This window comes from Toxoplasma gondii, chromosome VI, assembly GCF_000006565.2.
Source record: "Toxoplasma gondii ME49 chromosome VI, whole genome shotgun sequence".
NCBI lineage: Eukaryota > Apicomplexa > Conoidasida > Eucoccidiorida > Sarcocystidae > Toxoplasma > Toxoplasma gondii.
In genome coordinates, this window is record NC_031473.1 from 1,243,695 (window position 1) to 1,257,983 (window position 14,289).

General features: G+C 54.2%; 1 protein-coding gene across 1 annotated transcript; it reads right to left on the bottom strand.

Moving 5' to 3' along the window:
* Positions 1 to 762: 762 nt before the first annotated feature.
* On the bottom strand, positions 763 to 10,508 carry TGME49_240390 (calcium-dependent protein kinase; the record flags this gene model as incomplete). The annotated part of the gene is made up of 12 exons (XM_018780593.1): positions 763 to 792; positions 1,144 to 1,205; positions 1,504 to 1,676; positions 1,909 to 6,308; positions 6,549 to 6,661; positions 6,899 to 6,934; positions 7,337 to 7,458; positions 7,671 to 7,757; positions 7,797 to 7,849; positions 8,473 to 8,587; positions 8,734 to 8,870; positions 9,150 to 10,508. The coding sequence occupies 12 exons, from the start codon at positions 10,506 to 10,508 to the stop codon at positions 763 to 765; spliced, it is 6,687 nt and encodes a 2,228-aa protein (XP_018637624.1).
* Positions 10,509 to 14,289: the final 3,781 nt, after the last annotated feature.

Here is a 14,289-nt window from a genome sequence, read left to right on the forward strand (position 1 = left end):
GTTCGCGGCCGTGACGAAGGCGCGGGAACGGAGCTGCCTCTTCACTGGTACATGAAAACGCAGCCGTGTAACAACGATACCGAAAATTCAGTTTTTATTGGTCAAAGAAGATCACAAATTCCGCACCAGTTTGCACCGGAATAGATGCGTTTTGCTCGTTTGTGTGTGCCCGTTTCCAAAATATAGTTCGCATTTTAAGCCCTCACTGTACATGTAGACTGTATGCGTAAATCGTCAGTACTGTACGAGATACATATGTCTCGGCAAAAGAAACACAAAGGCACAAGCCTGTTGTTTATAGCTCTAAAGCTCAGGACAACCGCATGCACCTTATAGACAATTATATATATGCATATATAGTGGTACGCACATTGTTAACACACGACTGCGAAGGTCGTTCGACCACTTTTCCCTAATATCGAAGAATGACGTTTAAGCACGCTTACACGCGTCTGTACGGATCTATACATCTCTCTATAGAGATATGAATATTTCTGTGTTTCACGCTTATAACGAAGTAGCGGTTGCACAAGATCTTCTTTAGGGAGTTCTAATTATGTTACGTGATTCTAACGGCCTGCGTTTTTCTCTTTGTTATACGTTCGCTGTCTGTGGCAATCGTGAGATGTTGGATATAGAAGCATTAGGCAAAAGTAGAAAGAAACAGAGGCAACGAACAAGAACTGATACAGGGAGGAGAGACAAGGGAGCAGCCATGCTACCCTGAACTGCCAGGCGAGGATGATGAAGACGTCCGTTTCGTTACGGTGCTCCGAGACAAGCAACAAAGTCCTGTGAGAAGAAAACAACAATGCAGGACATATGAACGTGGATCTACAGAAGCAATCTGACGGGAAGAAGTCCCTCCCCAAATTACCCCAGCAGAGTGAAAACGTGAAGGGAGCATGAGACCGGGGACGAAGGCACACAAAGCCATAGAAGAGAAATGCAAGGACTCATGTGCAAAAGAGCGAATAAGGAACTAGGTGCAGCATTCCAGGCGAAGCATCGAAAGTCGTCGATTGACACAACCACAGAAAAAATGTGTGTGGGTTACATTGAGGTATGTTGCTCGTTTTCTCTTTCCTGGCATTCACATCTGCGTGTTCTTTCCCCAATGTGTCGCTGCATCCCGTCCCTCACTTTGAAACTGAATTTTCCATCGTTGTCGAAGTCTCCAGAATTGAGAAGCTCCGCAATCTGTGCTGGGGGACAGGCGACAAAGGCAGCAGATTCGCATTCGGACAATTCGCTTCAATATCGGCTATTGAGAGTGCATTCTTTTCCCAGTGGGAGTTGGTTTTAAAACTCTGCCGACATAGGCATGTCAATCAACGATTCTGCTTTTTACCTGTTTTCCTGTGATACAAAATCCAGCGTCTGTGTACATTCGTACACGGGAGTGCGTCTGGGATTAACATGCTTGCCTGTGCGGTGTCTCGATGTCTCTGTCGCCAGGAGATCTAGCAGCGTTTATCTTGTTTCACCTCGCTCGATCCGTACCCTTGGTCTCGCGTCTTCGTGTTTGGGCTTCTTTTGTTTCTCTGTGTTGCTCCCTCACGAGCTCCGATCGGCAAGAATCATCCACGCATGTTTCGATCCACCCCAGGGCGGCGCCCATCTCGTCGACGCTGATGACTCCGTCACCGTCGAGGTCGAGTTTGCGGAAGGCGGCTCTGGAGAGACAGATCGTGGGAAGGAAGAAACGTGTAAGGATAGAGGGGACGCAAGACCATCTTTCAAAAGAACAGACGCCCCTTTAGAATCGATCTTTTTGTTTTGCAGGGTGCTGGCGGGAATCTTTACTAGCGCTGGTCCAGTCGCGGACCATGGAAAGAACCGGATAGACAGGTCTCCGAGGCGAGATGAGTCTTTTCGTCACCACGTTTTACCTTAGCGCTTCCTTACTTGAGCAGATCTTGTCTCGCGAAGATCCGTTCGTCCACACACGCGGTGAGGAATTCCGACAGGTCGAGGACGCCGTCGCCGTTGGTGTCACAGGCGCGTAGGCATGCTTCTAGAAGCACCCCTGCGTCTTCTGTCTGCCACAGGGTCGCCAGAATGTTTCTTCTTTCGCGTCTTCTCTGCGCCCTCAAACGATCTGCGTTATCTATGCCACAAACGAGCGCCTGTGTCTCCTTTGATATTGCTTCTGCTCGCGCACCTGTCCTCTCCATTCTTTTGCCGATCTCCTCCCCTTCACCTGGTTGACTAGTTTTTCGGCCAAGCAGACATTTGTCTCTTCCGTCTCCGCAAGCCCCTGCGCCGTTCCCACCAGGGCTGTCGCGCCCAGCCTGTCCCCTACCCGGAGAGACGAGAGGAGCTCGCGTTTCACCTCCCGCCTCTCGGCGTGCTTCATCGCCAGCTGCCTGTGCTCTTCTCCTTCTGTCGCCTTGCTCGTTGTTGCCTCTGTTTTCACTGAGGATCGACACTCGGCCCTTGTTGTGGAGTGTGTGGATGGCGATGGGAGTCGGTCTCTGGCAGACGTCGAGGAATTCCTTCTGGCGGTGAACCATAGCCTTGGCTGCACTGATTGTCTTCGCGACTTTTTCAAGACGCCGTTCTCGCTGCCGCGCCAAATCCTTCGCCTCTTTCTTTCGCTCGAGATCCACCTTCAATTTGAAGCGCAAAAGCTCGGCCAAACGTCGTACCCCGTCGACTGTCTCCGCCAGCGTCAACTGGCCGTCGCCGTCGCGGTCAAGGAGCACGAAGAGCCCCTCGAGGCGCTGAAGTTGCTCGACTGCGCAGTCGCTTCTCTCGATCGCTTCTGCCGAACACAGGGCTGGAACAGGCGCCAAGCAAGACGCTCCGCCACCCGCACTTGCCTTCTCCGCTGTCTCTCTAGACGTTCCAGCTGCCAGTCGCAGGCAGTTTTGGTCGAGTCGCCCCCGGCCTCCAGCGAGCGGCGGAGCCCCACGTGTTCCCGACCGCAGGGCCGCCAGAGTCACGGGCCGCGAAGATGCAGAGAGAAGCGAGACGTTTGCGAATTCTCCCCGAGAAATTTCAACCACAGTGGAAGCGCACTTCTTTTGCAACACCGTCTTCCCCGCGTAGTTCAACCACCGCGCCACGAGAATCGGCGCCAAGGGACAAAAGGGAAACAGCTTCACGTCCTGAGGACTCAGAAAGCAGATCCGCGCCGCGAAGGGCGTGCAAACGGAACACGGAATCGAGGAAGGAGAAAGGGAGGGAAAAGAGGAAGAGTGAGAGGAAGCAGGGCCAGTGGAAGAAGCGAGAGATGAAGATGACGCGTCGGGCTGGAAAGCGTCTTTTGGCTGTCGTCCGTCGCCTGTGTCGGCCAGGGTCTTGTTGCAGTTTTCACACCGAGAGGGCAAGTGGAAGTGAGGCATGGGCGAACAGAGAAGGAAGTTGAGCTCCTGTTCCTGCTGTCGCCTGCGGCGTTCTTCGCCATTCCTTTCAGAACTTTCGCCTCGGCCAGGAATGCCTTCGCCGCTCAAGGCGCCAACGCCACATCCAGCGCTCTGGGCACTCGGGGAAACTGCGGAGCCAGCTCGGACGGAGAGGAGAGACGACAGCGGATGTTCCGGCAGCGCTTCATGTCCTCTTCCTGACGCTGTGCGCAGCTTTGAACGTGTCGCCTTCTCTCCGCAAACAGAAGTCACTAACTCGCGGTCGACAGGCTGCCAGCTACTCTGGTCAAGGTACAAGCCACCGAAAGCGGCGACAGTCGCAGCCGCGGCTTGGGCTCCAATTGCACGCAGCTCCATGAGAGGTGTCTCTCTCCCGTTTCGACCAAAGGTGACTTCGGTGTCATTCGCCCGTAAGCTCCTTCCTTCGTCAGGCCTTCCTTTGCCTCCTTGTCCCGCTTGGCGGCCGGATGGTCGGTCGGGCCTCTGCACGTTTCTTCCCAGAGCTTCACCCCTCCCAACAGCCGCGGACCCCACAGGGCAGGTGCGCGGACTGTAGACAAGAGGAGGCTTGACGCCACGAGGGGAAGGCGACTGCGAGGTTCCACATGCAGGGTATTCGGGCGGATCTCTCATTTCACCCAGAGGGTAAAATGGCATCGTGGGTTGGAGAAATTGAGTTGCTGTGACAGCGGCGAGGGCGGCAAGAGTCGCCGCGTCGCTCAAACTGCTCGTGTTGTTCTCGTTACTTCCGACAAGTCTCAGGGGCTCAGCCTCGTGTGTGTCACTGCCCTTATTCTTCCCTGCCTTTTCTGAAGCTGCCCCGCCCTTGCCTGCCTCGCAGTCGTCTCGGGTGGATCCCAGAGACGAGATAGTTGAGCACGACGCCGCAAACCCCGGGCCGAACCACGACGCTTGCGGATGGAACACAGGCGGTACAGACACTGCAGGAAAGGCGAATGCCGGCGAGAGAGCAGTTCGGGCGCCGCACTCGGCGTCCTTCTCGTCACTCTCTTCGAGGTCTCTGGACGAGCTCGGCGACTCGCCCGCGTCGCTTGTCGCATTGTCCTCACTCACAGTGGCATCTTCACTGGGTTCTTCTTCCGTCTCTTCCTCGTCTTCCCCTTCTTCCATCATCAGCCTGTCACAGTCGCCGCGAGTGTCGTCTGGGGCATCGCCGTCTGTCCTTCTCTTCGGCGGTTCCTCCGCTGTTTCGTCGTCCTTCGCTTTTGGCGCCATCGGCCCCCCGGTCCTCTCTGCGCCCTGCAGCAAGGCTCTCTGCTGCTGAGCTGGCGCGCGACACCAGCAGATGTACGCGGTCGTCAGCGCCAAAGAGTCTCCACCGTCGCCGATCTCTTCGGCGATTTCTTCCAGCAGCGTCTGCCACTCGTGTTGAGCTAAATTTGCCTCAGACACGTCGTGCTCATTTGCCAACAAGACCTGGCGCCCCCCAGATCCAGCGCTCGGTCTCTGCTTGTTGACCAGCGAAAGGCCGACCATCTGCGGAGAACCTAGCAGCGCCTTATGTGTGGACAGGGACGGGTCCGAAACGGGAGAAGAAGCGAGGCTGGAATCGTTCCCGGCTTCAAGAGCCGAGTCTTCCAGACACGATCTCGATCCGGAGAACGGAACGCCGATCCGCTCAAGCAGTGCGGCAGCTTGAGTAGGATCCAAGGACTGGTTTTTCTTTGTCCCTCGCTTCGCTTTTTTCTCGGCCGCTGTCTTCTTTTTCAGTACATCTAAAGAAGGGAGAGGCAGAAAAGCTACCGTTCCGTCTTCCCTTAGGAATCGCGCGCCAAGGAGATGTGGCGCCGAGGCGCAGGGCGGAAGAGCCTGGCGATGCGCATTGAGGGACACCACAGAGGCAGGCACTTTCTTCCACAGTTCGTTTGTCCCGAAGTTCGATGCTGGACTGCGGTCGTCTTCTTGAATAAACCCAGGTGAGTGGGGCGCAAGTGCAGCCCGGCAGCGGCCGAAAGTCTTTCTCTCCCCCAGGATCTTCTCCCATATTCGCGAGGCAGAAAGAGCAAAACTCGAAGTGCCCAGACCGCCTGCCTCGTCTTCGTTCCCCCGTTCCTCACGAGGGCCTTGAGGGTAGGAGGTGATGGAGGCTCCAAGCGACGGGAGGTCGACCGGCAGAGGCAGGTCTAGGGCCTGTGCAGAACCTTGCTGAGCGAGGCCATCCCGGGTGGGGTCTGCGAGGCAGAGGCGCGATTTTGCATCCATAGGCTTTGCCTCGCTAGATGACAGAAGAAACAAAGTCCTACAGCTGTCTTGTGGGTACACATCTGTCGCTTTTGCTCCTTGGTCGTCTCGACCAAGGCCGAGGTTTCTCTCGCGTCCTCTCCCGGTTTCCCCGGGTGTGTCAAGTCCACAGTATGCGCAGGAGAAAAGCTCTGCGTCCGAACGACAACGTCGAGGGGCGGATGAACGGAGCGAGACACGCGGAGACGCCGAGGAGAAATACGAGAGGCCGTTAGACGATTCACGCGGCGGCAAAGAATCATGATCCTCTCTCGATGAAGGAAGGGCGCGATCCGCTTCGAGGGATCTGTCTTCCTTCTCCCTCTCTCGTTTTTCTCTGGACACAAGAGAGAAGAGACACCTCCGATCTGTGAAGCCCGCCTCCGTCGCCATATCCCAGGCGCCGGCTCGCGTTAAGGCAAACAGTTGTCCCACACCTTGGAAAGGCAAGAAAAACGAAGAGAAGGACTGCGATGCCGACAGCGAATGCCGGCGAGGTTCAGGGCCGGGGGAAGCGTAGAGAGGAAGCGGAATCGTATGAGGAAGGAACACATGGAAGAACGGGTGTCGCAGAGCCTCCCCTGGAAGCAGTCGCGAAGACGGCGGAACGGTGAGCAGGCGGCAAATCAAATCCTTGGCGGCAGAGGAAATACTGTTCCACATTTCTCCTGTGAAGGCCGGAGGCGCGTAAAGCACCTGACGGCACAGCAAGGACATAATCAAGGCAAAATATGGAGGTAAAAAAAGAGAAAATGCGTTTGCAGGTGTGTTATCTGAGTCGTTCCCTGTCAACATGTATATACACAGTCTCTGCTGTCGCCCAACAGTCTTCGTCTGCTCTCGCCGTCTTGATTCTTTTTCCCTAACCCCTCTTTCTTTCTTCCAGCCCCCCTTTCCCGTCTCTCTTGCTCTTCTTCTCTTTCGCTTCCCTGTTACCCGATGAAGAACGTCGGCGTCAGTTCGGCCATCGAAGGGGAGCTCTCCACTCAGCAGCAGATACATCAGGACGCCGCAACTCCACGAGTCCGCGTAGCGTCCATCGTATCCCACTGAACACGGACTGCGTCTCTCAGGCTCTCGTAGGAGTCGCTTTTCCTCAGCGTTTAAATTGTTCTTTTCCCCAAGTGTGCCTCCGTTGCGTTTTTCCAACGCCTCAAGGGGGTTGCTCTCCCCAGGCGTCTCTTCCCTCGGCGTTTCTTTCCTAGGTGAATATGCGTCGTTGGGGCCCGGTGGGTGGCGCAGGCAGACAGGCGGCCCAGCTGCCCATGCGTCCCTGACGGAGAGGCAAAGAAGTTCCGGCGCGGCGAAGTGCATCGTCCCCACTACGGAGTGGAGGGGTCGAACAAGTTGATGGCGCCTGGGGCATGACGCTTGCTGTCTCTGGTTAGCGGAGCGGCTTCTGATCTCCCCAGAACAGGAAACAGAAAGGGCGTGGATGCTGGAGTGTTCAAGGCCTTTCATAGGTCGTGGTCGCCCAGTTTTCAGTTGCCGACATCGCAGCTCGTGCTCGACAGACGCACAGACCGAGTGGCCGGAACGAGGCGCAGCTGGTGTCTCTTCTCTCTCGTCACCGACTGGATTTTCGCTAAGGGGGGTCGCGACATCCATCTGGTATTCACTCTTTTCGCGAAAAGAGGGCAGCGAAGAGGCCGATGGCGCATGGCTCTTCGCTTCTTCGTCATCCGCACTGCCCCAGCTGCTTCGCTTTGCGGCGCGGCGCCGGCGTTTCGTCCGCGGCGGTAGCTCCTCTGGATCGTAGAGAAAACTCCTGGCGAGACCAAAGTCGATGAGTTTCAGTCTGAAGGAGTCTGGATGCGTGAGCAGGAAGTTCTCCGGTTTGATGTCTCTGTACGAATGCCCAAGAGAAACAACAGGAAAGCACCAGCAAAACTGAGGCACAGAGTCGAGTGCGCACGGCGTTGGGGCAAGCAGCCAAACCCTTGCGGATCCCCCTCGGCGGGTCTAAAGGGTTTCGTGTATAGGGTCAGATGCTCCTCTGTATGTCTACGTCTCTCTCTGTTTTGCCTCTTCTCTTCTTTCAAGAGCTGGAAGGGATACCTGTGTGCAACATATTTGCAGTGGCAGTAGTGAACGGCAGAGAAAATCTGGTGCATCAACACCGCGGTGGCAACTTCGTCGAAGGGCCTCCGCGGCCCTGCTGGGCCTGAGGTGGAGCCGCCACACATCCGGCGCAAGATGGCGTCGTACAGGTCCCCTCCTCGGCAGAGCTCCATGACCTGTAGCGAAGAAGTCAGACCGATACAAGGAGCGCTGGCAGCGAGGTGACACGCATGGCAATAGACACTGAAGAATACAGGAGACGCAGTGGCTTCTAAGAATCACCTCTCCCTCTTTAATGCCACGAGGTGCATGTGGACCGGACTAACCCCGAAACACTCCCTCCCACGCCGTTATATTCATGGGCATCTAAATATTCACTCTTTTTCTTCCTTTTGTGGAGCCGCGATTAAATACGGCTGCCCGTTGACGTTCTCTCTCGTCCTCGAGGTACGACAAACAGTCTCAACAAAAATAGATGCATGTAGGAATGTATGGGCGGGTGTCTGGTATCCGTGGAGTTGACTAAAATGTCAACTGGTCTCTGACCGGATGTAGAAGGGAGTCTAGGCGAGTAAACAGCCGATAGACAGATACGATTTGTATAGCTTGAGCGAAGGTGCTTGTGTATTTTTGACATCTCTTCTGCTCGTGTAAGCTTCAAACCCGAGGCAGAGCGAAGGTGGGCTTCCGGCCTCCCTCTCGAGAGACTCTTTGCCTTTTTAACTCCTGTCCATCTTATCTTTACAAACGCTTCCATTCGTCCCAGGTCACTTGCCAGCTCCCCGCAATAGCGCCTTACAATGTAGACGTAAGTGTAGTCCTCGAAACACTCGTAGACTTTGATGATGTTCGGGTGGTCCAGACGCTGAAGGAGAAGCACCTCGTCCTCTGCATGTTCCATGGCTCGGACAGACCTGACGGATTTGCAAGGAGACAGGCAAACGTCAACATGCCTGAACGGACTCCTAAAACCCTATTAAAAAGGGAGGAAATTTCAAAGGAGAGCTCTAGATTGAGGTGGGTGAACGCAACGGAGACAGTCTCCCTCCGGGAAACCTACCTCTTGGAGACTCTCTTGACGGCCCTCTGGAGTCCAGACGCGCGTTCGACCGCAATGAAGACGTCACCCCACGTTCCCGACCCCACCTTCTGTTTCACGACATAGTTCCTAAGAAGGCTATCTCCGTGTCTTAACACCTACACAGAAAAAACGAGACACGCAGCAGAGCGTGTCGAAGTCACGCTGCTCGAGCGTACGAGAACAACACAACGGGTGTAAGCGTGTACATTTGTTTGCAACTACACGTGAGCTTTTTTGTGTCTCCACAGAAGCGTCTGGAAGCTGAATTCGCAGATACATTGGCAGATAGATAGAAAGATGCTTGTGTTATTGTATAGTCGTAAGTGGTACGCGCATGCCAAGACTCTTCTGAGGGTCCCAGCTCTCACGCCGGGAAGTCTGCGTTTTTTTCTCACCGCACTCGCTTGCTTGAAGTCAGTGCGAGTGGACATTCGAATCGAGTCCTTGGCAGTGTAGATTCGCTTCTCTTGCCCCTTCTTCTCAGTCCGGCATTCGACGTCTGGAGCTTTTGCTTGTGGAAGATCGCCTTTGCTCTCCTGCATCGCCTTGTCAAGAATGAGGACGTCGCCTTTCGCAGTGTCTTCTCGGGCTGGCTGTTGCGAAGGGGACTTCCCACACGCGACAGGTGGTTTGCCTTCCTGAAGCTCGTGCTGTTCCGGCTTCGAAGAATTCTCCTGTTTCCTTTCTATCTCTACGACATCTGGCGTGTTTTGTTCTTTCCTTTGATTGGGCTCCTTGCCTTGTTTCTCGAACTCGCCCTCACTTCTCCATTTCGTCTTTGGCTCGCCGGCTATCTGCGTCAGCTCTCCCTCTCTGTGAGCAGGTGCGCCAGCATCTTGGGTCCGAAGCGAGGAATCCTCGTCGTTTTCCTCTCTCTTCGTCTCTCTCTCTTCTGCTTCTTGAGAAACGCTGTCTCCTCCTGGCGACTCTGTCCGCTGCTGCGTCTCACCCTGACCTAACCATGCCTGCGTCCGGACATCCACGGGTGGAAGCAGAGGAGACAGAGACGACAAGGGAAGGACTTTTCGTCTCGCCGGGGGGAAGCCAGGAGCACTGGGGGACAGACTGCCGACTCGTGTCGTCGCCCGGATGGCTTTGGCGTTTGCGGAGTGTCGCCGAAGGGGGGGCAGAGTGCCTTCTCGCAGAGCCGAGTTCAGCTGACAGTGGAGGAGACTCAGTTCTCCTTCGTGGTGAAGCAGGTGCTGTCTCTGCTTCTCGAGCTCGGTTGTTACGCGTCTCCTTTCTTCTTCCAGAGTTTGACGAACCTCCTTCACGAGCTCCTCTCGGAGGCTCCTCTGCGAAAACTGAGCTGCGAGCTTCGGATGCGTTTGCTCCTCACTCTTCTGTTGCTCCCACCCCTGGCACGTCCACCCCCCACCACACCGACTAGTCGACAGCGGCGGAGGCGCAGTGTGCGAAGAGAATGCAGGCGAAGAGACAGACAGAGAAGCGGGAGAAACCAAACTCAAAGAGGGAAGACCGCAGATCCGCTGGTGCTCAACAGACATGTCAGTGATCAGGGACACGGTGCGGGCTGCCGCGGCAACGGCAGCCTCTGCTTCGTCCTGCGCCAGCTTGGTCGCTTCAGCGGTCTCATTTTGAGAAGCCAGCAGACAAGATCTAAGGACCGACGGAGGGTTCTTCTCGGAGCTGTCTGCTTGTGGCGACGAAGCAGGGGAAGCCAGCCCCTGCCTGTACGAGTTCACGGCCAGCTCAGAGCGGGATGAGGACTTCTCTCTCTCTCGGTCCAACATCGTTTCGAACGAAAAAATCGGCAGGGTGTGGCCGAGAGAAAAAGGAGCAACAACCAAGGGGAAATTGAAACACGGCACCAACAAGCAAACAAGCACAACACGGTACATGAGAAGACGAAGCAGAAGAAAGGCCCTGGGGTGGGGAGACTTGGCGGAACGTCAGATACGGGGCGAAGGAAAGGGTACATCTGGCGCCGCTGTCTGTGTGTGCGACGATGAGCAGTGAATCGACGTCATTTCAATGAGACAGACGCAAGGGCAGCGAAGCTTGGAAACAAAACATTTATATCGGAAGCAGGAAGCATCTGGCCTCTCGTATGTGTAACGCGTATAAGGTCTTCCCTGGAAAGAAGTCTCTTTCTTTTTATGAGTTTTATTCGATTGCTGCTTTGAAACTGGGCAAGTCCCGGCAAATTTCTTCCTCGAGCCTCGAGCAGACGCGATGAAAAAATGTGTTTGATAAGCCGTCTTTACAAGAGCGCGGCGACGGCTTTTGCCTCGAGCAAGCAGTGCCAGACTTTATCACGAATAGAGCAACGGGTAATTCTGTGTCTCTGTGGCACGGGACGATCATTTAAGGTGTGTTTGCCTCGTCTTCATGTTCAAACAAAAAGAGGCAGCACACACCGGTGGCTGTCATAAGGCAGCACCTTGTTTGCAGGCTGTTCCGGACACAGATATTGTTAAGCACATACCCTGATGGCGGCGACAGGGAAAGAGTAAAACAGTGGTCCGAGAAGGCAGCTCTAGTGTGGACAAGAAAGCTGACCAGTGGCCACCCATTCTGCAGGTTGCCCGAGAAGAACAGGCTGTGTGCCCGACCTCGTCGAAGACAAGGGCACTCGTTTTCCCGGGAATAGAAGAACCTTTGTCTTTCACGTTGCGGCCAGGATGTCAACACTCAATCAACGCGTGGGAGCGCGGAGCTCTTCTGAGCGTTGCGTCGTCCTCAAGTGTCCGAATTTGTTGAGGTGATCCTACCTCAAGTCCTGTTGGCACGCCATTCGGTAGTCCAGCTGTTGGCCTCGCTAGGCGTTAATTTGATAATCCAACAATTTGTATACATTCGCCAGTGTTTTTTCACCTCCGCAGAGCGTAGAATTTCCTGACATTCACGATTGTTTATCGCAGTGACCCCGTTTTCTCAACCGTCACGCTGAACAAAGCCGTGAATGCGGCAAGTGTAAGGAGCACACGGTGTTATCCTTGCAACCTACGCTTGATACGGTGCTGTCGAAGAAAAACGGCGTGTCTGGAAACTCAAGAGATGCCGGGCTTCCGTTGTGTCGCGGTCGGCGGCCAGCGAGTCGCAAAACTGGATGTTATTCTGTGTATCGGGGATGCCGAAGACTTAAACAAGCGTTCTCGGCACCCCCTCACTACTGGTACGCGAGGAATTCGGAAAAGCAGCACTTATCAGGTGGTCAAGGACACGGTTTTCACGCTGAAGAAGGAGTAGAGCGTACTGACTTACAGTGAAGTTGCTACACGTCACAAGATGTGCATGCCGCTCCCAGCAGTTCGACGAGTTTCCGCTCCCCTGACATCGACGCTGACGAAGCCGCTACGTGCCCCTGTCCGCGGGAAAGAACCCCGCCTTCTTTCCCAGGGGCGATGGCATTTTCGTGAAACACCTAGGGGTCATGTCCTTGGATATGTCGGTAAGAAGCATAAAAAAGGGAGAATTTACGTCATTTCCTGGGGAAAGCAGGGTACGCATCGGGGGAAGCCTGTCTGTGTTCTTGGGCAGTTGAGGGGCCAGAAGCGAGGGAGCGCAGACAAACGACCAGAAGTACGCGTGGTTCAAGCGGGAAGACATGCGTACAAGCCATCTGTTCTACTCGCTCCCGGTGATCCATTTTTGTATTTTGTCTTTTTAATTATGGTGAAGCAACAAGAGTGGTAGACACGCGAGCGGTGAAGTTACCGCGTATGCCGTAGTGCCGTCAGTGTCTTGTGTGTGGGGCGTCGCTGCTTCAGTACTCGTGGCTGGCACAGGCGCGAAATACGAAATAAAGTCACATTCTGTCTCACTTCGTTGTAATTCTGTTCCGAAGCCAGTTTATTCAATTGTGGTGTACCAACGGCAGGTGAGTTTATTTTGGCAGCCACCGGAATAACCGCTGAAGCGAAACGGCGCTGGGTGCAAGGCGGGGCCGCTGCTGGTAGGCGAGACTGGTCAGTATCCGAAAAAGTCTTGCCTGTACTTGTCTTTCTTCCCAAAGAACATAGCCGCTTCCGTAGCGTTGCACAGAGTAAGGGGATCCTTTTCTTAGCTTGAACTGGTCAGACAATGTGAGCTGTCGCGGCAGCTTAGAAACCTGCTTGTCCGTTCCCCAGTGTCGCATCCGTAGGCGGGGAGTACATCTGTTCCTGTTTGTTCCTGCACAGAGAAACATTGCAAAGAAGTCGTGCGCACATGTACTAGGGGATTCTCAGAGGGAGGGAGCAAACCGTCCTGTAAGAGAAACACATGCCTCTTAAAGGCTGGTCGGTATCAAACTCATCGTGACTGGCGTTCACCGTTCACAAAAACCACAATCAGCGCACGAACATCTGCTCACGCATCGACATGATCGGCCAACGCCAAATGACTTTAAAGCTTGCGCAGAGCGTTATCCGTTTTGAATAGTAGATGAGGCACTGGTGTCCTAGTTATCCGCGTCGTCAGTCTCAGCCTCGAAGCGAGAGTAGCGATTCATTCTCAGGGTCGATGCCGGAAAGGAATGGCGTTATCTCCGATAACCCGCTTCGATAGGTAATGCCTCTCCTTCATTTCGAACTTTCAGTGCCAATAAGTGTTCATCCAGTTTCCCCTGTCAAGCACTTCCAGTGCTGTTGCTATAGAAGCCGCATGCTGAGTTCACCACAATTAACTTAGAGTAAAATGTGAAGCTGTCGTGCTGAGTAACATTGTTGCCGCTTATTTGAATTCCCAAAGGCACCATTCCCTGATGGTCTGATTTGTTGTCTTGGAAAGGTTGCGACAAAGGTAGCAACGTATCGCATGGTAATCCGGTTTAATTTCTAGCAGAAAACGACCACTCAAACAGAGTCATTGCCTTATAAGAGCACGTTATGGTGCAAAAGAGCTTCGAAGGGCAAAGCGTAAACCACAGCGCCGACGAACTAATGGGGTCTTCAGCATCTTATGAGTCATATTTCACCCAAGTGGTGCCCGTTAGGTCGCTGACGTTTGGTTTGCAAGATCTTTGCCGCAAAGGTGAGACACTGCGACCCGCCAGCCAAGCGTTATTGCACCGACGCAAAAGTGAAGAATGGCATATTCTTCGAAGGAATGCATGGGCACACGACTTTCAGTAATGAGCAGCTGTGTTCCGTCCAGCCCCAGAATAGAAGGGAATGCCCAACAGCGACCGGAGATGTGTGACAAATTCTTACGTCACCCAGCTGCAGAGCTTCTTTCTTTTGTTGGAGCTATCCGTTGTCGTACCTAGGGACAGACATGTCGGTCATAACAGAAAAAAAACTGTCGTTGAATTCATCCTCACCGGCACTGCGGCCCTATCAGACTATCAACAACCAAAATTCCGTCGCCGGGAGCGTACCCAAATTGCTGCTAACCACTGCCTGCCCTTAAGAGATTGTCCCCGTGAATGGTGTCAGTATAGAAACTCTATTTATTCTAAGCTTTACCCGTCTCAGCAATGTCACTAGCCGCAAGTGTGGTAAGGACACTTGGTTATCCCAGAAATAATGCAGTTTCACAGCTATGTGGAAGGCTTCAACAACCTCAGGTGTCCCATCACACTAATGTGCG